General features: G+C 33.5%; 1 protein-coding gene and 1 long non-coding RNA gene across 4 annotated transcripts in view; one reads left to right on the forward strand and one right to left on the reverse strand.

Annotated features, from left to right (window-relative positions):
• tfpia (tissue factor pathway inhibitor a) overlaps nt 1–22,679 on the reverse strand; it is a 63,919-nt gene extending 41,240 nt beyond the window's left edge. For both annotated transcript variants that reach the window (NM_182872.2, NM_001309803.1), the window contains exon 1: nt 22,462–22,679. In NM_182872.2, the coding sequence (NP_878292.2) occupies nt 22,462–22,543 (82 nt within the window). In that variant the 5' untranslated portion in view covers nt 22,544–22,679. The remainder of the gene's footprint in view (nt 1–22,461) is intronic.
• LOC103911686 (uncharacterized) overlaps nt 1–25,988 on the forward strand; it is a 42,481-nt gene that overhangs the window by 3,718 nt on the left and 12,775 nt on the right. The gene's annotated exons all lie outside the window — the stretch shown is intronic.

Genomic DNA, 25,988 nt, shown 5'->3' on the forward strand with positions numbered 1-25,988 from the left:
AGGCTGAGAGGGGGAAAGTGTCCCACAGCACTGAATGGTATTCTGTAAAGCAAGTTAACTGTCTAAGGTAAAAAGCTTAACTGCCTTATCACATCCTGCAGTAAAAAAATGGGGAATTGATAGCACTGATGTCTGCAAGGTAGTTGATGTTAGCGTGCAGGCAGGAATACATATATGGCGGATAAATCAGAGTGCTTTCTGGGTGTTTAGGAGGGCTCGCATTAAATACAGATTTGTAATGTTCAAGGATATTTATGGTCACTTTCAGTCAGTCGCTTGTTAAATGCTGTGATCTATGATGTCTACAGTTAAAATTTATTTGAAAGTCATTTTTAACCATTACAGGTGTAGTGCTGCATACAGCTTTGGCCCTTTTTGTAATTCTGTTAGATTGTCCTCTATGATGGCTCTCTTTACTTATTATTTATGACTGCATAAATTTAACATGGCTGACAAAACCATGCATCAAGAAATGTCTCCAACTACCTCTTCAATGAGAATATTTATTATAGAAAAATAGAATATGAACATTGTCATTCAGGAACAATCACTGACATACTTTAGCATGTGAATTTAAGAGAATTTTAAGAGAAGAATTTTCCACTCAGAACCACTATATGTATTTATTTTTCTTTTTTTTTTAGTTTTCATTTTTTTCTGAATTAAGTGTCGCTCATTTATTTATTATTTTATTGTATTATTGTATTTATTATTAATTTGTAATGTAGCTTATTGTGTAAACTTACTTTGTTGAATTGAATAACGATACAAAAAAAATGTGCGTATGTTGGGGTAATGCAATAATATTGCTTTTCCAAGAAACGAGTAAAGTAATAAATTACTTTTAAAAAATAAGTAATAGTTTAATTAATTAGCTTTTAAAAAATAAATTGCTAAATTAAAATTAGTCACAATGAATAACACAGTCAGAATGTGTTTGTTATTTTGAACACATCCAAGAAAAGGGGATTGTCTCAATGGATAGTGATTTTGCTTAAGACAAATAGTAAAAAAGTAGCAAACACATTGCTTTAAAGTTTCAATAATCTCTATATAAGGCATGTATAAATCTGGAGTAAGGAAGTTCTTAGACAACATTATTGTAAAATATATATATTTTTTGACGTGTTTTTAAGCATCTATAACTTTTTTTCATTTTAAGCATTATATACTGTAGATGATGGATAATAAAGCCAAATGTGTCTTCTTTCCAAAGATACATGAACTGTGAATGTAGACCAAAATATTCAGCAAATGTTACTGTTTTAGTTTGGGAAGGTCATTTTTGAGAAAATATAGTCTACATTTGCAGATGAGGGAGAGAAAGACACAGATATAGCCTCAAAAATCATTTCACAGAAACCCTATTTTGCATGCTATCTTTATCAAATTTAAAATATAAAATCACAAGACACTTGGCTTTCAAAGCATATTTTTTTCTAGGTCATTACATTAATGTTTTCCTGTGTTTGTATACGGGAAAACAAATATTGAACACAATACAAATTTTCTTTTGTCAATACTTCATAATGTACTTCATTCATTCATTTACCTGTCGTGCTTAGTTCCTTTATTAATCCAGGGTCGCCACAGCGGAATGAACCGCCAACTTATCCAGCAAGTTTTTACGCAGCGGATGCCCTTCCAGCCGCAACCCATCTCTGGGGAACATCCACACACACATTCACACACACACTCATACACTATGGACAATTTAGCCAACCCAATTCACCTGTACCGCATGTCTTTGGACTGTGGGGGAAACCGGAGCACCCGGAGGAAACCCACGCAAACTCAGGGAGAACATGCAAACTTCTTGCTGTGAGGCAACAGCACTACCTACTGCGCCACTGCGTCGCCCCCATAATGTATCTCATAATGTAATGTCTTATTTCCAATGATAGCTATTTTTGTTTTTGTTTGTAGCTTACTGGGGTCAAGAACTGTTACTATTTAAATTTAGGTAGGTGTTAATCACCAAAAGTGAGTGCTGGCTAAAAGGTTTTAAAGGTAAATGAAGGTGTAGGTTATACAGTGTGTGTTAATTTCAGAACTGCTCTATTAAAAAAGGAACGAAAAAAAGATCAAGCCTCATCCAGGGAATAAAAAGAAACGCAAGAGTAATGTAATGCATTACTTACCATAAAATAAATAATAAAAAAAAAAAAAACTAAGGCCCGATCTCGATTCTATTTTTGCACCCCTACCCCTTCCATTCAAATTTACCCCTAAGAAATGGGACACTACTACAACACCTGCACATGTCATCATATGTCATCGCAATCTCTTACTTCATACTAGATCAAAGATGGCGAATGCTGTAGTTATTCTAGTTGCGTTATTGTTTGGTATTTATCTTATTTTTGGTATTTATAAACATTTCTGACATGGTGTTCGAGTATAATCGAAAATCAGATGTAAAAGTATATTGGGTGACTACGATACAGGAGCTTATTAGGGATTAAAGAGAGCAAAATTTTGCGGTTTTTGTTTTTGTATTTTTTTTCGTAATACACAAACGGTGTCATGAATTGATTTAAAACATGCTTGCTTGTTGTAAAAATTCATAATAGTGACACTAATTTGTGCATTTCATGTGCCGACATTTTGCCATTGTAGCTGGCGTATTCTGGGAAATTGTATTACTCCTTGGTTTCAAGTGTGGTACATAAAAAAAATCTGTTTCAATGGCTATCTAGCCCTTCTGCTTAGCTCTACACCTTCAAGCTAAAGAGAATTAGGACACCTGTCTCCTAGCCCTTCACATGAAATGAGGAGTAGGGGGTAAGGGAAAAGACTAAGGGGTAGAATCGAGATTGGGCCTAAGTAATGAAAGTTATTACTTTTTGGGGGAGTAACTCAATATTGTAATGCATTACTTTTAAAGGTAACTTTCTTCAAAACTGATGATCACAGTTTGTCGTACCCTTATGTTACTGTATATGTTCATAACATCTGTTGAAAATTAATCGTTTGAAAGTGTATACTTTGCTTACAATTGAAGTCAAAGGTGCCCTTTGCTACTGTACAATACAACCCTATGTGCATGGTGCAACTCCCTCAAACTAATTTAGTATTAAAAATGATCTTTTCTGGATAAATATCTGATTTCTTTTTCACATGCCCTTAGCTTTACATAGACAACAAAAAACTGATCCACTGATTATGTAAGTAGTCATATCTCCTCATCTGTGACCAATTAGAAATGTTCTGATAACCTGCTTGACTTCAAACAGTCCACAAACTCTTAGCAATAATGACATAGCAAAAATACTGACAACAAATATGACCTGCAGCACAGGGAGAGTAGACTATTCCCTGTATAACGGATTATGCTTGAAAAACACAATGTAATTGTGAAATATCATCAATCATGGTACAAAAGCTTTCAAGGTCAGAGGGACGATGAGACCCAATATTTGTCTATGCAGGCACGAATACCATTCCAGAGCTCCAAATGTCAGAGCAGTAGAATCTGAAGAGAGAAACCTCACTGTGGTGCTAGTTTAGTGGCATGATGAGATGAGTTAAGGCAGAAGATCAAACAAGGTCTCCATGAACTGAGATCTGTTGACTGTTTTTTCTACAATAATTCAGACCACTGAAACAGTGCACTGAAAGAGATGATATTCTTGAAAACAGAATGTTCCACTAAATCAAAAAGAATTTAGATGTCTTGTGTGCAAGGTCCAAAGTATATTATAGTGCTTTTTACATGTATTATGCGTACAGTTGCACGATATAGAAAAAATCTGTTATTGCAGTGTTTTATTTTTTATGTTGAATACTGTGATATGAATACAGTTGCACAAGATAGTTTTAATAGCATTATTTGATGGTTTTCTGGGGAGTTAAATGGTATTCAGGTAGAGAAATGAAATAATCACAATGCAAAAAAGCTTTTTTGCTTTGCTTTTTCTCGTTTCTAGTCAAAATATATATATTTTTTAATTCGATAAAGTCAAAATATTGTTTTATTTTTACCTTTTGAAGAAATAAGTCAAAATTAAGAGGTTTTTTTTATTTAAAACAAGTAAAATTATCTGCCAGCAGGGTAGGTAAATCTTGTTTTTCTTTTCACTTTGAAATGTATACTACTTGACAAAAGTCTTGTTGTTGATCCCAGTTGTAAAAGCAACAAATAATAACTTTACTTCTAGTTGATCATTTGAAAAAGTTGCATAATTTTTCAGATGAATCATCTGTTGAACTGCATCTCAATCATAACAAATACTGCAGAAGACCTATTGGAACCTACATGGACCCAACATTCTCACATAAATACTTCAGAATTACGTCAGCCTCCAAATCAAATTTCCTGAAAGCAAAGAAGGTCAAGGTGCTCCAGGATTGGCCAGCCTAGTCACCAGACATGAACATCCTGTTTCCTGGTCAACTATAATTTAGTAATGTGCACTACTTGCGTTATCCATGCTGAAATGATGTATTGTCCACCCCTAGTACATTGACACTGAAACAAATTTTGCTATGAGCGCAGTACACAGCTTGACCTTCAAAAGTACATGTGCACAGCTTTTGTTGACTTTAAAAAGTGAGTGAACATGTTGCTTTTAATATGATTTGTTGACTTTAATTAAAATAAGTGAGCAAACCAACTGCCTTAAAGTTCTTAATAAGTGAAGTAAAGTGAAGTAAAAGAATCTCCCCTCCACCCCTACTCCTCCCCTTTCCTTGACAGGGTGGCACGGTTGCCCATTGGTTAGTACTGTTGCCTCATAGCAAGAATGTCACCAGTTTAAGTCCTTACTTGGCCAGTTGACATTTCTGTGCAGAGTTTACATGTTCTTCGCACGCTCATGGGTTTCCCCCAGGTTCTCCGGTTTCCTCTCACAGTCCAAAGACATGCGACATAGGTAAATTGACCAAACCAAATTGGCACCATTGATCAACTTTTAATCAGCAGTATAGCTCTCCATAGCAATCCCTGATCTGCCATTAGCCATAAATAAGCAGGGGAGTTCTCGAGATCTACCTGAGCTCAATCTCCCCTCTCAACCTGCAAACAGGAGAAAGCCCGTGCTCGAGGTTCTTACAGGCTCCGGGCTCTCTCCCAGGACAGTATGCCAAACACGCTTTATAACTAATTATCAACTTAGTTTGAACTCTTGAAATGAACTATGTACATGATTGTAAAACTTAAGTCAAACTAACAGTTTCAAATTACAACAGGTTTATTTACTTTTTTAAGTAAGTGAGTAATTACTTTTTTTTTCAGGTGTACTGCTTTTGTACATGTTAATGTCTACAAGGTGTCAGCACTGAATTAGTCAATTGTTTTCTCAGTCTGAAAAAAAAATAAGGCCTAAAAAGAACTACAAACAACTGAATATCACAAAAACACCAGATGCCGGTGGATTCAGGTTTCTACAACTTTAGTTAAAACAAATACAAAGACATTTTGTGCAAATAACTTTCTGAGAGAAAAGGCTAAAGAATGATTTTTGCTAGCGTGCAAGGGGGAATGTTTCAAATAATGATGCACAAATATCACATTATAAATCATGCAGCGTTCTGTTAAAAAAAGTATTGCGCTAAAAAGTGTGGGGACTTACAATGCCACTTATTTGGTAAAACGATAGTCGGTCTTGAGCTGACCATACTATAAACTAAACAAATAAGATGCTACTCTGATTTTAGCATTAAAAGATGTAATAAACAAAAGCCATGTATGTTAGATCTCATAAAATGTAAGCACAACCAACGGATTCTGAAGTTTCCCATTCAAGTAGGCTACATAGGACCTGTACCTGCATGTCTACTATGTGTAAATAGCTGCCGGGGGGTGTTTTTTATTTTTTACCATGGCTCCAAGTAAACTGACTACCCTTAATAGATGTTTTTATTTTCTTCGTATACTTTGATTTATTACAGATGGCTTTAGGCAAGTACTACCACATATACTCACACATTGAAAGGATTGGAAACGAGATGATGTCATGCAAAAGTTACAATAGCTGATTTTGGCATGGAAGTAAAATACAATCCTGCAACAAAGAAATCAAATAAGTCTCCAATGTATGGACAAACGTTTGTTGGTAATATTAAAACGTGATTAATCCTGTCATTTATCTAGTGTTTTGAATGCAAAGCCTATGGCATGCAACATTAAAACCATTGAACCATGCTGAAGCACTGTGAGTAATAAACAGCCAAGAGGGCATTTGCAATAATCTTGATATGTGATCTTAATACAGTTCTTTCGTGAGCTGACAAGGAGACAAAGAACAATGTCAGAACGTGCCTTGACTCAACCCTTTTGCTTAGCTGTTTTGTAATGAAAGAAAACCAATGAGGTCATCTCGAGGAGTCATTGTGGAACTTCTGATATGGCATTCATCAAGCACAGGCTTAGACACAGTTGGCAAACTTTCTTTCCATGATGTGTGCTGATTTTTTAAAGGAAAATTAACTGGAATTATTGGGATTTTTGCTATCAAATAAGCCATTTATGTGGGCTTGCTTCCAACATCATGATGATGTTTCAGTTCTGTGGAAATCTGCTTTCTGTGGGCTCAATTCCCACCAAACTGCTCTCTTATGGTGCCAACACACAAGGGATGCACTGATGAAATTGATCAGATATGCTTTAAGGGCAGAGGTAAACTTTTTAGCAAGAGTATTTCACTATGAAAGTATCACATTGTTATGTGTTACAAAGTACATAGATGTCATTTAGCCTTAAATGTCATCCAAATAAAACAGTAAAATGAACAGTGTTTCTTTATACTAATATGACTAAAAGGCCCAAAATAAATGTTGCTTCACTTCCTGTTTAAAGTGTCATTCATAATTATTTTAATGTAACAATGGCACTTAAGAATATTTCACCAAAAAGTAAGTCACAGTTTTCCCACCATCATTGTTACTTGTTAAACCTGTATTGCTTTCTTCAAGGAAAAAAAAAATTGCTCATACATTTTTTTGATGACAATGAAAGGGAATGGAGGAATCCAAGTAGGGTGCACAATATTGGAAAAATCTGACATTGCGTCTTTTTTCTCTGCTGTTTATATTGCAATATGAATACAATTTCACCAGTTTATTCATGCTTATTTTAGTTTATTCATGACAATTTGCTTTTGTATAATATTATTAGTAGTAGTTGTATTAATAATATGCATATTTATATTTGTTTTAATAAAAACAGGTTTAGATTTGTACACCAGTCAGGTTTTGGATCATATGGGGCATAGGATGTGTGTTTGAATATAACTATAATGTGTTTTTTTTACCACATTTCGCAATTATTTTTCATTTGTTCATTTGCTGGAAGTTAGATCTGAATTTATAAATAGTTTTGAAGCAAATCTTTGTGCTTAACAAACCAAATTAAATATGTAGGCTAATAGATGTCTTCAGTGGAGTGCGTACATAGCTGTTTCCTTATCCACCAAAGTAAAGAAGTAAAAGAGAAGTAAAGAGGCCAAATGGAGGAGACTCATTCTCTATCCTTGTGCTGCAGATGGTCTGTTTAACTCTGTTTAAGTCTGTTTTCTCACTAGTGAAGTGTTCAATTTTTTCACTTACAGACCGCCATGTACAAAGCAACCAAGGTGGGATGCAACTGACTCTGATTAGTTTAATGCACGTTATGCTCAAAACACATCCAGATATCATTAAGATAATAAGCACAACCATGTTAGACCATGCGCAGGGGCGCAGAGCTTATATATTCATTCTTAAAATAGCAAAAGTGGTTACGCACATGCCTTTATTAATGCTTTTTCGTCATGCGCTTTAGACTTTGCACCTACATTGTTAAAATAGAGCCCATGATTTGTGGTTTTTTGGGGGGAGTCTAACAGTATTTAGATAAATTAATTGAATAATTAAATGTAAAATAACAACGAATAAGTCTTCATCATTTAAATAGGCCAGTAAAAATAATATTTATTAGTTACAAATCACACAATTTTTTTTGTGCCTGAACGCTTTAAACTTAAAATGCTTTATCTTGAAATGATCAAACAGTTCCTGGAATTAATAAAAATGCATACAAATGACAATCTTTCAATATATTATGGTTCAATTCTGCAGTGACCTGTAACTGTTTAACCTGTGGTTTCTGATCAACTATGATACGATTTTAATACGATTAAGACAATACTCTGATTAAGAGTCTACGATGTAAAAAGCGATTGATTCATTTAATCCGATTAAGGTCAAAATCATTCATTCGTTCATTTTCTTTTAGGCTGAGTCTCTTTAATAATCTTGGGTCGCCACAGCGGAATGAACCGGCAAGGTCATAATCAAACTATACAGAAATCGAAAATCATGAATAAAATGTTCCTGAATGAAAGTGAAAGTGCCAAACCGTAGTTAAAGTCGACAAGTTAAAAATTAAACACCTGAAATTACATGAAACTCTTGTAAACACTTGAATCATATTAATGTCTTACTTAGATAGACAAATAATTTCATTCTAATGTCTATGTAAACTTAACACAACACATCTTGCCATGTGACTATAGTGGAAAGACACATTGCGATATCGATGCGGAAAGGATATTCTGTGCAGCCCTAACTTCAAGTTTTCAAGTTCTGTGCCTATAAAGCATTATAGAGTATTGAAACAGGAAAGCATCATAAAGGTTCATAAAAGTTATGTAGAGGTCTTACAAAGCCTTATAAGCCTTTTTGAAAATAACAGAGAGGGATGTATTTAGTTATTGCATATACTTGTTTTTGAAATCTAGCTTGGTGACTATAGTCTCAATTCACCTTTGTTGTAAGAACAAAATCAATAATTGTTGCATTCCATGAAAAAAAAGTTATCCAGACATCAAAGAATTAGAATACGTAAATCATGACATTATTAGTTTTTAGGTGAACTAGTTCAAACACAGACTTACGTTTTAGAGTTTTATTAATAACCATTGCTGTAGAAAAATATAGTTTAATCAAGTACTTGATTCTTCAGTAGTCAGTATGTGTGTAGAGCAAAGGATGAAACACTGATCTTGACAGCAAAATGTCTTTCTTAGTAGCATTGATTATGCATCAAACATTCTACAACTAAAACGTCTTTAGTCTCATGTTTATAGTCAATTGATAATCTAAAAAAAGTGTTTACTTTTAAATTTGAGTAATGACTTTGACTAACAGTACAAATTATGACATAACATCTGCACTTTAACTGCAATTTCCTAGTACTGTGGAAACTGTTTACACCTGTTTAAAGGTATAAAAGAGTTATGACAGTTTGAAATCAAGCAGGAACATGCTCCTGAACATGCCTTACTGATATTCCCATTGGCTCAGAGTTGTCACTTTCATAGGAAAAAAACATTGTTTCCCTCATGCTTTTTTTGACTTCAATGCTATTGAAATCGATGTATTCACAGCATTTTCTGATGCAATATAAAAGTGTAGGCGCCCTTAATCTAACCCAGCTTTTTCCCACCCACACAAGGACCCAGGGTAGTTACTCTATATATCTTTACCCTTTTATACAGTGTTTGAGCAATACAGCTGCCATATGAACACATTTGAATAAAGGATAAAGAATCTTTATTGTCATAGTAATAATAAAACACTGGAAATTTGTTTGGCAGCCCTCAGAGACCAGAAGCAATAAGAAATACAAGAATAAACTAAAGGCTAAACAAAAAGATAAGTGAACTAAACTAAAGTATAATAGCCCAGTTCTGGTTAAAGGTGTTTAATGCATTAGCAGCAGCATGAGGAAGAGGCAATCCGCTTGTCCAGATGTATCGCTGATGTAGGGAATACTTTTTCAGGGTCCAAGCCGCTACTCATTTGAATTGAGAAAATATTTGTTTATGACCACTTTTTAGTCACATCACACAATAAGGTGAATTTTATATTAAATCATAGTATACACATCTGTCTCTGGAATTGCTGCATCACAAATACCATTACCAACATTTTTACAATTTATAAAAATTATTCACTTTCTGGTCATCGGATATTAGGCATGGATATATATACAGTTGATGTAAGAATTATTAGCCCCCCTTTGATTTTTTTTCTTCTTTTTGAAATATTTATATGATGTTTAACTGAGCAAGGACATTTTCACAGAATGTCTGATAATTTTTTTTTTCTGGAGAAAGTCTTATTTGTTTTATTTTGGCTAGAATAAAAGCAGTTATTATTTTTTTAAACACCATTTTAAGGACAAAATTATTAGCCCCTTTAAGCTAATTTTTTGACTGTCTACAGAACAAACCATCGTTATACAATAACTTGCCTAATTACCCTAACCTTTCTAGTTAATCTAATTAACCTAGTTAAGCCTTTAAATGTCAATTTAAGCTGTATAGAAGTGGCTTAAAATTATCTAGTCAAATAGTATTTACTGTCATCATGGCAAAGATAAAATAAATCAGTTATTAGAAATGAGTTACTATTATAGAAATGAGTTACTAAGTTACTATTATAAACTATTATGTTTAGAAATGTGTTGAAATAATCTGCTCTCCATTAAACAGAAATTGGGGAAAAAAATAAAAAGGGGAGCTAATAATTCTGACTTCAACTGTATATTGCGATCGTGAATATTCGTAAAGTATTACATTGCTTTGTAAGTATTTATTATTACCATTTAATGAGTCACCCCATACAGTTTGATAGAGCGCTTGGACCCCGAAGCCACTTCGCGTGACGTCACATTTAACAAACTGAAAGCTGAGTTTATGTCTTTTGTGAATTTACTGCAGTTTAAACCATGTTAATCTAAATTTTATGTGACACAGCTTCACATTAGTACATGCTTTATCCTGAATTTTTGCGAAACTGCAAGAACGTACTTCAACTAATGTTTGACTGCATAGAATTAATGCTTCTAAGGTGGTCAGTTGCTCAGTAGCTCACTTTGTACGGTGTTGTACTTGGGAGCTTTAGTGAGCTTGGATTCAAGGTTAGTGAACCACAATTCCACAAGGGAAGTGTCACAAACTAATTTCGAGAGGAGCATGTGAAATGACTGATCGCAGCTGATCTCTCATCCAAAATCGTCAGCAAGCCAATCGGCTTATTTCAAACTCACTTTAAACATCCCATCTAGCATTATTGCCTTATCTTCGTTTTTTGAAGAATCCCACATCCACCCAATCTCCCCCTTTCCTCCTTTACCAGGGGGAGCTCTTAAGAACTACCTAATCTTGTGCACTGTAAAACCGGAAAAGTTAAGGTAAATCAAACCATTTAAGAAACCGATTGCAACAAACCATTTAAGTTCAAAAACCAACCTATATTAGCTATTTATCAATTATCTCAGAGATCAGGGTTCTCTCCCAGGACAGCATGCTAAACCTGCTAATATTATCGAGTAATATCTAAGTGTGAACTCTTGAAAAAAAGATATAAAACCAATGTAAAATCATGGGGAAACTTTGCATTGCCATTTTCTCATTCGTTTGCATTTGAAAACACTTTTTGGGGGGTGTAGGGAAGAGTTTAGATCAGTTTTTCGCTAAGTGGAACAAGTTCTGCCTTCTCATGAACATGCATCCGACACCTGCAACAAAACTACTGTTGTTCAAACTCTGATACTTCTATTGGAAATGCCACAAATACTGCTAAACATTCTGTTATCGGTATCGACGAGTATTTGAAAACCAGAAACCTTTCTGACTATTTATTGCTAAAAAACCCGTAATTTCTTATTTGCTGCACAGAACGCATATACAGGAAGATGTGCTGTGTCACTAAAAGAAACAACCACTTTTTAGAACAGAAAAGAAGAAATGAAAATAAACTAGCAATATTTCCGTTGTCAAAAAATAGAATTTTACTGCTTTATGAAACATTTGGAGCCCTGGTACAGTTTGCCATGTCACAAACACATCTCTGAAAAGCAATCCTATGCTTTTTCATATGTTTTTGCAAACAATCAGGGCTGGATTTCCCAATAACCATGTACCTTGGCTTTTAAGAGTGTTCTGCATGTGCACGGTTGCAAACATTCATTGCAACTCCATGTGCATTTTCCAAAAAGGCACGTACTGTAACATGATCGCGTGAGAACACTTTCTAGTGCTACTTAGGAGTTGTTGTCCATTTCCAAAGTGTTGAAATGTAACCTTAAATGGAGTCATATCCTGAACGTTTAACCTAATAATCGTCATCTCTTGTGGATTAGCTACAAGACAAGTGCAGACCTGCAGACTGATGCATAAATTGGCTGGAGAAAAATTGTAAGTTTAAAGAACATAAGGTTATCAATAGGAAATGCCCAATACATGGACGAGTTCATGGATGGTTGCAACTCGTTGTTTTTGTACCTTTTTTTATCCCTACATTGTTTTCCAATATTTCAAGAATATTTGATTTAATCTAAATTCCATTATTTCATACTGTATAGATCATTTAATTTAGATGTGTATATTTATTTTTGTTAGTTGGTTTTGTGTATGCCCAATTCTATTATTTTGTTTACAAATTTATATATATATATAAAAAAAAAGGTGCAGAAAAAATGTTTAAACTAGGCCCAATCCTAATTCTTTTTGTACCCTACCCCTTGGCCCTTGAAACAAAGTGTGAAGGGTAAGGGCTTTAAAATTTACAACTAAGAAATGGTACAGCACTACAACACCTGCACAGGTCACCATATCTCTTACTTCATGTGAGATTGATGATCGTGACTGCTGTAGTTATTCCAGTTACGTTATTTTTTTGGCATTTATCTTCAGGAAATCACTGAAGGCAATGATATCATGTTGTCATATAACGGTACAATGTGGCAATAAGCTCATAACTGTATTGTGTATTTAAATCGTGTCCATATTCATCTATGTAAACACACTAAAACAGCATAAACATTAAAAGACACTGTAAAAAATTCATTACCAGCCGTTAGACTTTTCTGACAGGGTATTTGAGTGTCATCGAGTCACAGAATGTTGTGGGACTGCCATACAGGAGTAACTATTATGGATTATAGATTGCAAAAATTTGCGTTTTTTATTTTAGCGTTTTTTTTTTAATTTTTTTATTTAAAGCATGATGGTAAAACACGAACACGGTTATGAATGTATCAAAACATAAGCTCATTTGTTGTAAAAATTTGTAATAATGACAAAAAATACTAATTTGTGCATCTCCTTACTTCCATGTGCTGCCATTTTGCCGTTGAAGCTGGTGTATTCAGGCAAATTTTCTTAGCCCTTTGTTTTGAGTGTAGTCCTGAAAAATCTCAGTTTCAAGAGCTATCTAAGCCTTCCCCTTAGCCCTACGCCTTCAAGCTAAAGAGATTTGGGACACCCCTACCTCTTCACGAGAACGCGCAAAATGAGGGGTAGGGGTAATGGGAAGATATAAGGGGTAGAATTGGGATTGGGCCTAATTAGGCTATCATTCACACCCCATATATAAATTTGATAAATGGCAATATATACAACTTACATAAATGATGTAAATGTTTATGTTTGGATTTCAAATATATAAAATATATGTCATATATGCAACATATATTTCAAAATATTGCAAAAATGGCTGTTTATAGCAAGAAGGTCGCTTGCTTGAGCCCCGGCTGGGTCAGTTTGCATTTCTGTTTGGAGTTTGCATGTTCTCCCCATGTGTGGTGTGGGTTTCCTCCGGGTGCTCCGATTTTCCATACAGTCCAAAGACATGTGCAGTAGGTAAATTGACCGTTGTAGCTAAATTGGCCGTTGTGTATGTATGTTTGTGAATGCAAGAGTGTATGGGTGTTTCCCTGTGTTGGGTTGCAGCTGGAAGGGCATCCGCTTTGTAAAACATATGCTGGATAAGTTTCAGTTCATTATGTTTTGAAATAAACATAATTTTTTTTTTCACCAGATGCTCTTAATTAAACTTTTAGTTTACCTGCACTGCAGTTGTTCTAGTTTAATTCAGTCACAGCCGGTTGATCATGTACTGTTTGTGTTTGGTTCACCATCTGCTGAATCACTCGTACACAATATTGCTCACCGCTTCTCAAATCTGATCTCAGTGTACTGTTCCAAAGCCTGAATAACAGTATATATTGGTTTATTTAGAGTCATAGGGTGGTATTAGGCATATTTAAAAGTAAGTAGTTTGTAGATAAGTGTTCTTACTAGAGACGCAAATCATTTCAAACGTTTTAATTAAATTTGGTGAACTAGTTCAACCGATTCACTTTCCGAGTACTAATACAAAAATAAAACTCATTATTGGGCACAAATGTGTCCAAAATGTGAGTAACAGTTTGAAGTCTCTGTACTTAATGCTGTCACCGTGCTGCTGTCATGTCCACTCGTTGTTTTTGTCGTGGGAGAAACAGCGAGGATGACTGGAGGAGAACCAGCTCAATCTGGCCAATGGCATCAGGTTTACAGACTGAGGTACCTTACAGGTAAAACACCTGCAGCGCAAAGTAAATAGATTTACTTCCAAGTCATATAGTAAAATTATTAAATAAATTTATACAGACGAAAATGAAAGTCGTTTTTGATATTTTTTTGTTAGTTTCAGTCAGTTTTGTATGTAGACAAAATATTTCAGTTAGTTCTATTTTTTAAAAAACTCATTTTCAATCTCAAAAAAAAAAAAAAAAAGTAGCCTTCATAATGCATTTCAGATTCACAAAAATGTAGACAGCGCCTCTAGTGAATGTCATATAAAATGTGCAATAAAATGCACGTGGGGAAAAGTATTTTACAATAGGCAAAAATCTAGGCTAGGCTACATATTTCCAGAGAGCCTGAGCTCATTTACTGACATCAGTCCTGCATGGATTCATCTGGAGCAAGTGTGTAAGAAATGACAGATGCAATTACAGTCTCTGTCGTAGTCTAATCAAAGAAGTGCGTTTCTCTCTGACCTCTCCTGATCTGCCAGTGGGACTTCAGAATAGGCACTTCAACTTTTTACAGGCCATTCAAAAGTCCCTTAAGGGAGGAGCTTTTGTGCAATTCTGCGAAGTGTCTCAACAACTACTGAAATAAGCCATTCGTCTTGAAAAAAAGGGTCAGAGCTCAGGAAAAAGATAGAGCTATCGGTTGAGGCAAGCCTTCCTCTAATGACTCATTCAATGGGGCATGACTAATAGTGGTATATTTAACCCAGAAAAAAAACAAAACTGCAAAGATTATGTGTCTAGCAGCTTCGGATGGCTTTGCTTGGCTCAGTAAAATGTTATGATGAAAACTAATGTGAAGTAACCAGTGATGTGCAAACAAAATATAGAGAGCAAATGAGACAATGTTTCTTAAATGTAAACAAATACAAATCCCTGCAGAATGTGTTAATTTACATAAGCTTTGTCATATTATATTCATAACGCTGTCAGTTATGTCATTAGCATAACGAGAATTCATTACATATTTGTTCATCGAAAAGGTTACTAATAAATCACTGGTTCACAAACTGTCAGGCTGTATCAAAAGGCGGATCTCCGCGGTGCACCATCTTGAGAATGAAGGTCGCATCTGGCGAGAGTGGATGTCTCTTTATGTGAGCTTCACAGCCCATATTAGAATACAAGCCTATTATTTAAAGAGAGGAGCATCTCTTACTCTTCCTTTCGCATTTGACAAGGCTAAAAGCATACGTGACAAACTGTGGAAGAAATTAAACAGCTACTTCTATGCACTGTGATTCTATTATTTTATTATATAATTATTAATTTTGTTAAACTCTTATTTTGTCTTTATTTTTTTCTACATTTATTTGTATTACTGATGGCATTTCTTCATAAACATAAACATTGTGACATTAAAAGTACTTTTTCCCTAATTTATTTTTCTTTTCAGACATTTTCACTTAACACAATACCACTTTTCAACTTAAGAACAGTTAAGAAATAGATATTAGATGTAATAAGCCTATTTTTAATCAATTCATTTTTACCATGACGCTTATGAACATATAGAATAATTTTATTTTAAATTTAGAAGAAATGTTATAAGATCTTAGAATAGAAATCATCAAATATTGACATTTTACTGAAACCCATACATAAAAATCCAGTATCAAGTCCAAATAAAATAAAGCAAAATCAAAACTATGGAATGGAAACTAGCCATTATGTTTTGTATACACTCACTGGCCACTTTATTATCCTTACTACTACCAGGTTGGACCCCCTTTTGCCTTTAGAACCGCCTTGACTCTTTGTGGCACAGATTCAACAAGGTACTGGAAATATTCCTCAGAGATTTAGGTCCATATTGACATGACAGCATCACACAGTTGCTGCAGATTTGTCGGCTGCACATCCAAGATGCGAATATTCCATTCCACCACATCCCAAAGGTGCCATATTGGATTGAGCTCTGGTTACTCTTCAAGAAACCAGTCTGAGATGATTCACGCTTTATGACATGGCACATTATTCTCCTAAAAGTAGCCATCAGAAGATGGGTACACTGTGGTCATAAAGGAATGGACATGGTCAACAACAATACTCAGGTAGGCTGTGGTGTTGACATGATGCTCAAGTGGTACTAATGGGCCCAAAGTGTGCCAAGAAAATGTCCCCCACACCATTACACCACCACTAGCAGCCTGATCCGTTGATACAAGGCAGGATGGATCCATGCTTTCATGTTTTTATGCCAAATTCTGACTTTAACATCCGAATGTCAAAGTAGAAATCGAGACTCATCAGACCAGGCAACGTTTTGCAAATCTTCTATTGTCCAATTTTGGTGAGCCTTTGTGAATTGTAGTCTCAGTTTCCTGTTGTTAACTGACAGAAGTGGCAACTAGTGTGGTCTCCTGCTGCTGTTGCCCATCCGCCTCAAGGTTTGGTTCAGAGATGCTCTTCTGCATACCTTGGTTGCAATGATTGGTTATTTGAGCTACTTTTGCCTTTCTATCAGCTCGAACCTGTCCAGCCATTATCCTCTGAGCTCTGACATCAACAAAGCATTTGCGCCCTTTTCAGAACATTTTCTGTAAACTCTAGAGACGGTTGAGTGTGAAAGTCCCAGCAGGGCTGTGCAATTAATCGAAAATCCGATTTTCGATTTTTTTTTTCTTCTAACGATTATGAAAAACCATTAATCAAGATAAATGATTATTGCATCATATACCAAAAGCGCGAAAGACCGCGTGCTTATGTGTGTGTGCGGCATGCACACACAGTTAGAAGCATGCGGTCAGCATTCGGTCTCATTTGCACATTGAGATGAGCAGAGGAGCCCAGACATCTAAAGTCATCTTAACGTGAGCAGTATAATGGTCAAATAGGTGTCAAAACACGGTGTTTGGTGATTATTAATATTAACCCCCATTTGTGTAATAAACAAACGATTTGAGATTTAAAAGACACATGAAAGAGAAACCATTAAAGTAACAGCGCGATGTTCCTGCTGCCGTCTGTTTTTATTATTAATCAAACAACAAGAACAAAATTCCTCACTGCTCTTGATTGAAATACTTTTGTGGCTAAAATGTTTTTCTTAGGATGAAGAAGCTTAAAGCATAGTTTGTTTCAAATTTTTATTCTATTGTATTTATTTATTTTTCCTTTGCAGGGTGGTGTATATATAGGGTGTATACAGTTGAAGTCAGAATTATTAGCCCTCCTGAATATTAGCAACCCTTTTCCTGCCCAATTCCTGTTTAATGGAAATAAGTTTTTTTTTTTACTTATTTCTGAACATAATAGTTTTGATATCTCGTTTCTAATTACTGATTTCTTTTATCTTTGCTATGATGACAGTACATAATATTTAACTAGATGTTTTTCAAAATACAAGCATTCAGATTAAAGTGCAATTCAAAGGCATAATTAGAGTAATTAGGCAAGTCATTGTATTACAGTAGTTTCTTCTGCAGACAATCAAAAAATATATTGCTTATAAGGGGACTAATAATGTTGACCTTAAAATGGGTTTCAAAATATTTAAACCTGCTTCTATTCTAGCTAAAATAAAACAAATAAGCCTTTCTCCGGAAGAAAAAAAAATCTACTGTTTTAATACTGTTTCTTCTATTACTGTTCAAATTCCTTGCTCTGTTTAACATAATTTGGGAAATATTTATTTTTAAAAAAAATTCTCAGGAGCACTAATAATTTTGACTTCAACTGATAATCGTTTTGAATAATCGTGATTACAATTATGACCAAAATAATCGTGATTATGATTTTTTCTCAAAATCAAGCAGCCCTAAGTCCCAGTAGATCAGCATTTTCTGAAATATTCCGACCAGCCTGTCTGGCACCAACAACTATGCCACATTCATTCACTTAAATCACCTTTCTTCCCTATTTTGATGCTCGGTTTGAACTGCAGCAGATCGTCTTGACCATCTCTACATGCCTAAATGCATTGAGTTGCTGCCAAGTGATTGGCTAATTAGAAATCTGCGTTAATTAGCAGTTGGACAGGTGTACTTAATAAAGTGGCAGGTGAGTTTATACTGTATCACAATGTCAATACATGTAGACCCCATTTCTGTAAAGTAAACAGTGAAAATTTAAACACCCATTTCTTTCAGTCAAATATAAATAATAAATTTGCTATTAAAATAATCCATAATGCATTACAACAAAATAGATAAAAATTAATTACCCTGTATTCTTTAAATGAAAGATACATCTTTTTTTGGTGTTAGAAGTCAAAATAAAATCTGCCCAATGAAACAAGTGAGTCAAACCGGCACATTAGACAATATTATCACACACACACACACAAGCCGGATTTCTGCAGCATTAATATTTCATATCCCCGATACATACAGCAATCTATTTTTAAAGATCATTTAATTAAAACAAATCCTTTCATCATAACAGCAACAGTGTTGAGTTGAGACAGTGACCTCCAAGCATTCAGAGACGCTAAAGAGATTTATGAGGGATAGAGAGCCAGCATATTGATTGGTGCAGTTAAGCAGGTCTAAAAGTTCACAATGCATGGACTCCAGCCAAGAAGAACAAAACACATTTCTTTGGCATAAGCGCTTTCCATGTGTAACCTATTAAAGAGCTGTGGCATCAACGGCTGGGTTTTGAGAAAATATTGCATTAATAACCAAGTAATGACATATTGCTGCTGTTATATACCAACCGTTATAAGATCTATAATTGTCTCTGTATCCAAAAACTCACAATTGTTTATATTAGATTTGGAATTACATTTGTTCTTGTCTGAAAAAAGGGCAAAAATGGTAATGATATAGCCTTTTAAATAATACAATATTTGGTTTAAAATCAAGGATTTGTGAATGAGGGGGAAAAATATCCCTGTAAAAAATGTAATTAATGAACTGTAAAGGGATTGATTGCTTAAATGAAATCATAGATATCTAAAATTTAATTAGTTATATTTATTGCATACATTTGGAGGCATTCATGTACAGTAATATACAGGGCTCAACATAAATGAGTACACCCCATTTTGAAAAGAAAAATATTGTATATCCATTTCTCATGGAATGCATTGGTGCATTTTAACAACACATATTCATTAAAAGGATATATTTGATAAAATAATATTTTAATTACCGAACATCTTTAGAAATAAAAAAGATAATTCATTGAAATTTATGAGAAATATTGGAAAAAAATACTTTAAAATTGTATTATTTTTTGCTTCTCTGACAGGGGTGTCCAAACTCGGTCCTGGAGGGCCGGTGTCCTGCTGAGATTAGCTCCAACTTGCTTCAACACACCTGCTAGGAAGTTTCTAGTATTTCTAGTTAGAGCTTGATTAGCTGGTTCAGGCGTGTTTGATTAGGGTTGGAGCTAAACTCTCCTGGACACCGGCCCTCCAGGACCGAGTGTGGACACCCCTGCTCTAGAATTTTGCCCTTTTTAAATGTTTGTTTGATATTTTTCTCTAATATATAAATTTGGGTGTACAAATTTGAGGAATTGAACCCCCAATTAACACTTGATCAACCCCTGAAGGAACTGAAAATATATGTATAGGGAGGTCAGCCCTTTAATAGGAAGAAGTAGCTTTCTAAGATCCGTATCCTGAATAATAATAATAATAATAATAACAAATAAAATAATAGATAATATAAATTAGGGATCTCCAGATCCGGTCACATGATTGGAAATCAGGCCCGATCACACAGTTTCAGACTTAATCGGAATCGGACGTTACCTCATGATCAGGAGATATGAACAGCAATGTGTGCTGCATGACATCACTTTGTTGCAGAGACGCTATTGGTTAAAGTAGAACCCAGAAGTAGCTTGAAGCAGAAAGCACGAGTATGTCTGTGGTCTGAAGAAGTTCTAAAGTTGATGATGACAACATTGCCATATAGTTAACTGTGAGATATGTAAACTTAGGGATTGCCTGTCCGGTATTTTAAGGTGATTAAGGTGCTATTTGTTTTTATATTATTATGTTTATATATATATAAGTGAAGTGAATTTATGTTATCAATTACTTGATTGTTCAAGCTACTTCACAGAAGTGTTCTGTTTGTCAACAGAGCTGTTGAATGTTAAAATAAGGTGAATTAAATAAAAAATGAGGAACATCCTAGATCGGTTTCTTCTCTCTTCTTAATTCTCTTCTTTATGTTATATAGAAGTATCGCATCAGGTTTTGATATCAGTAGATACTCAAAATCAAATGACTCGGACTAGAGGGCCAAAAAACCTGATTGAGACATTTTCTTATATAAATATACTTTTGACCACCCCTATAATGGTTCATACCAACCAGATAACAGCAATGGTTCATACCAGGGATTCATACATAATAGCATCACAAGACGCTTTTCTAGTAAAGTCAGATTATACATAGGGTAGTTTTACCTACAGTAACCTCTGAAATAGTTAAGCAGTGGTTGTGTTTCACTAAATATCCCTCAAAACACAGACAACTTAATTATGTCATATTACTAAATTAGATGTCATTTAAATAAAAATATAAATTTGATTATTGGAGCAAGTATTAACCAAACTAACATTGCCAAAAAAGTTAACCCCCTTGAACTTCATTGTATAATTCACACCCTGTGTATATGCACACATATAATATTGTTAAGCTTCTTATAGAAAATGTTCATTTAAATGAGAGATTTGTGAGGGGTGTACTTATATGTTGAGCTCTGTATCTCATTTACAATTATTAGTATTTTTTTTTTACTCTGATCTGATTCTTTAAATAGTATTAAATAAATAAAATGCATAAAAACTATAGGGAAACTATATGGTCAAAAAAAGGCACAGGCCATTTGTTTGCATTGCAGAGATTAAACACACCTAATAACATTTATTGTATAAAAGAAAGATAAATTTTGAACACATAATTTACAATAATAATTATTAGATTATTTACAATGGTGCCTATAAAGAATGAGAAACAAGAGAAATAATAGAGAAGAAAAAAGAAAAAAGAAAAAAAATATATATATATGTATATATATATATATATATATATATATATATATATATATATATATATATATATATATATATATATATGTAGTATATATTACATATTACAGTATTACAGTATATATATATATATATATATATATATATATATATATATATATATATATATATATATATCCATAAGTTGTCTGAAGTAAGATATATAATAAAGAAACAGAGTGATAAGGGCAAAATAAGAAGATAACAGCAATTTAGAGGTTTAATAGATTATACATATTAAAGGTCGTACAAATTGTAAGTTTTGATTGCTTCCTAGTAAGGTGAATCTGGAATTGTAAGTAATTTATCATCTCTTTAATAAATGCTAAATACTGGTTCGCAATTTGAAAATTTACATTTGTGAATATAAAATCTGCATAAAAAAACAAGTTTTATTATAAAGTAGGTATTAAAATTTGTATTAAAAAAAGATAATTATTTTTGGAGTCACAGAAAAATAATGTGAAAATAGGCTAATATTTGTGATAACACCTAACAACAAATCAAATATTGAATTGCGGTTTCCAAATACGTAACCCCTTGTTTATGCCAACAGGCACAAAATGCTTATTGAAATGTAATTCCCCTAAATCCTTCAATCCTTGAATTTCCCTGAGAAACTGTGGTTGTAAAAACAGCCTTTGTTGACAAAAAAGCCTGTGTTTGTTTTGGATTTAATAATCAAAGTTCAGCTGAAAGTTTTGAGCCAGCAAGCACCCAGGGCTTGTACTATAACAAGCCTAGTAAATATAATGCAATCTTACAATATCAACAATAATAGGCGTGATTTAATATAGCTATAACTTTAACCTTTTACACTCAAAGAAGCTTTAGCTCTAATAAAAACGTATAAAATGTGATTATTACGTCATTAGACTCAGCCTTAACTATAGTGGGGTTTGCGAGTCTTAAGTTGTGACCGGTCCGAAAATATATTAAATTATAACACTTCCATTCCTCGCATTACTTAAATACAGAAATACAATGAACGCAGTTTAGTTCTTAAACAGCAGGTATACAATGCATTTCGAACTAAATACTTGATGAAGTCGCATGTTCCCTCCAACTTTAAAAGCAACTTTAAAATAACCATAATGAATAAAGTAAATATAACTCACATCTTTCAAATCTCGCGAAACAAACTCCAAAAAGAGACAGCAGAAGCAGCGGTTTGCATGAAGAGTTCAGGTATGGAGCCATTCCAGCAGGCGAGGCAATCACACGCTTCCAGAGTAATATGGAGAAGTGTGTGTGCTGTACTTATTTTAGTCTGTGGCTTCAAACAGTAGTTAACTACTCCAAGTATTCATTGACTGCGCCGTATTCAATGTCACGTACTTCCGGGTGATCGACCCGTCGTGGTAGCCTTGAGTGTTTATGGTTCTGATTCATTTTCATCGATTCGGCTTTAATTGTTTTGTAATATTTTACTTTTGATGAGGGAAAGAAGGAACTGGAGGCATTTATGCATAACTGGAGCAAATTAAATTCCTTCAAACGTTTCAAAGATGTTTTACTCTTCACAATGGTAACATAAATAGCCAAAAATAAAATAATAAGGCTAAAAACATAACGCTAAACAACAACGTAGTAAACTAATTTATTTACAAATTTCATTATTATTATTATTATTATTATTATTATTATTATTATTATTATTATATTGTTGTTGTTGTTGTCACACTTAACAATGTTTCATCAGTGTATCTACTATCATGAACTATGAACAATACTTGTGCAGCATTTATTAATCAATGTTCAACATTTACTAATGAATTATTAATCTTCAAATCCATGCTTATTAATGTTAGTTAATGCACAATATGAGTTAACTAACAATGAACAATATCCTGTAAGAACAAATCCTTTAAAATGTTTTACTTTATGGTTTGCTCATATTACATACATTAAATAACATTAACTAATACAACCTTACTGTAAAGTGCTACCATTATTATTATTAATAATAATAATAATAATATGATTATTATTATTATTAGTCAGTCATTAAATTTTTCAAATATATGTTTTTTACTTTCATTTTGTAAGTAGATAGCTAATGAAGGTAGCTTATAAATTATGGTTAGTACAGTTGAAGTCAGAATTATCAGCCCCCTTTTGAATTATAATGAATAAAATAAATATATATATATATATATATATATATATATATATATATATATATATATATATATATATATATATATATATATATATATATATATATATATAAAATATATATATATTTCCCAGATTACGTTTAACAGAGCAAGGACATGTTCACATTATGTCTGATAATATTTTATCTTCTGGAGAAAGTTTTATTTATTTTATTTCGGCTAGAATAAAAGCAGTTTGAATTAAAAAAAAAAACATTTAAAGGTTTAATTAACCTAGTTAAGCCTTTAAATGTCACTTTAAGCTGTATAGAAGAGTATTTAGTGAAATATTATTTACTTTCATCATGGCAAAGATAAAATAAATCAGTTATTAGAAATGAGTTATTAAAACTATTATTTTTAGAAATGTGTTGAAAAAAATCTTCTCTCCGTTAAACAGAAATTGGGAAAGAAAATAAATAAAGAGGGGGGGCTAATAATTCTGACTTCAACTGTTTATTGTATTATCTAAAAAAATAAATAAATAAAAAAAAGTCACAAATTCATTTGGGAATCGTGCTGCGCTTATTGTGTTGAACGTTTTAATTGACTCAAATGAGTCATTCATCATGTGGCATTCGAACTACGGTGGTCATGCTTTAGTTTTGATTCACTTTAATAAACAAGCTATTTGAGAGGTCGTTGGTTTTCAGTCTATCAGTTTTCAGTAAATCATTGGTGTGATTAATTTATTATTATCATTATTTTTTGTAGCAGTTTTTCTCAGTCGCTTTGGTGCATTTCTCACAACACTATTTACATTTGCACATTAGGTCATGCATTTCTCAAAACAATTAGTCATTTGTGCACATCCTAGTAACAGTTTCTCATTCCTTTCAACAAATTGCAAATGCTTTCGGACATGCATCCATTGCTTTCATTCAACTCTCTGCTATTTATAACATTATCATTTGCTTATGTCATGTCAGTCAAAATTACCTAAACTTGTAAATGCTGAATAGTCATTCTATATAAAACTAAAAGTCCTCATTTCATTACTTGAGTCATTACATACAAAAATGTTGAACTTGATGTCAAAATCGGTCAAGCAAACTTTATAAAAATATTTAAAAAATTTAACTTTATTTTCCTGAAAATGTCTTTTAAATTAAACAATTTGATGAATGATTTACAGACTTGTGTATGTTGCAGGTTCAGGTCCAATACAGTATGTACTGCAATATTGTGTACAGTTGTGCACAGTTCAACCCAAAGGGAGTTTATGTTTGTTGTGAATAAGGGTGTGTTTATTATTTTGCACAATGCTGTGAATAAATTATGATTGTAAAGAGCAAATGCAGTAAAAATGTGAAACATACATATTCAGTGTCTTGTACTACATACACTCACTAAATACAGTGATGTCTAACTTTACTGTAGTTTTCAAATGGATGGCTAATAGTGTATAGTACTATCTTGATTTGTTTATTCATTTTCACGAAGTTTTACCAAAATCTGACTTTTTTTGCATTGAAAAAATGTCCAAAGTACATTTACATTTACATTTAAACTGTCATAATGAAAACATGACAAAGCCTTTTGACTATCTTGTTCATAAACAATGGTGTCAGGACTTTTCATTTTGATGATACTGACACTTTGATTGACATGAATACTTGCTTTTGAGGAATGAACTATCCATTTTGAGCAAGTGACGCGCTTTTGCAGGTTATCAGCTGGTTTTGCAGTTTGTAGTAATTGTTTTGAAAAATGCATTAACTGTTGTGCAGAAATGCACAGGTGTTGTGAGAAACGCTCCAAAGCGACAGATAAAAACTGTAGTATAGCCGACAACACTGAAAAAATTATTTATTGTTTTTCAGAATTGTTTAAGGTAAGTGGCTGCAAACAATTAATGGGCTGGATTTAAACAAACTAATTAAGTTGAACATTACTAAATTGAGTTTGTTTCTTTAAATGTAGCACATAAACTGTTTGCAACCTCTTATCTTAAAAATAATCCAATGAATACATATTTGTCAGTGAATGACCTATAACTTTAAAATTGCTGTTTCATCCTAAAATAGAATAGACTATTTAACTATTTTAGAAAGGAAAAATGACCAGGCATGGGAAACTTTAAAACCCCAAATTAATGGTTATTCCTGGATTTTCCACAAACGCGATAACCCTGAGTGTGGCCATGACACTTACTGGAACTGGATTTGTTCTTTAGTGACTCACTGCTTTGCTTGCACTTTCAAATAGATGGTCTGTGTCTATCTAGAGAAGAAAGATGATTCACCTTTAAAGGAAGTATAAGTGAAACCTAGACACTAAATCCATAAGGGCATGGCTAAAAAAAAGTGGATGCAAATAATGCAATGAAATCCAAAGGCAATCTCCTAGAGCACTTCATGGGTCAAAACATTTATCTTGCTTGAGAAAAATATATTGTGTGAAGATTGTAGAACTCTTTTAAGCTTGATATAAAGAAAATCACATCAACATTATAACTACTGTAAATACTGCACAAGCATGCTTAC

This window comes from Danio rerio, chromosome 9 (genome assembly GCF_049306965.1).
Source record: "Danio rerio strain Tuebingen ecotype United States chromosome 9, GRCz12tu, whole genome shotgun sequence".
Taxonomy (NCBI): Eukaryota; Metazoa; Chordata; class Actinopteri; order Cypriniformes; family Danionidae; genus Danio; species Danio rerio.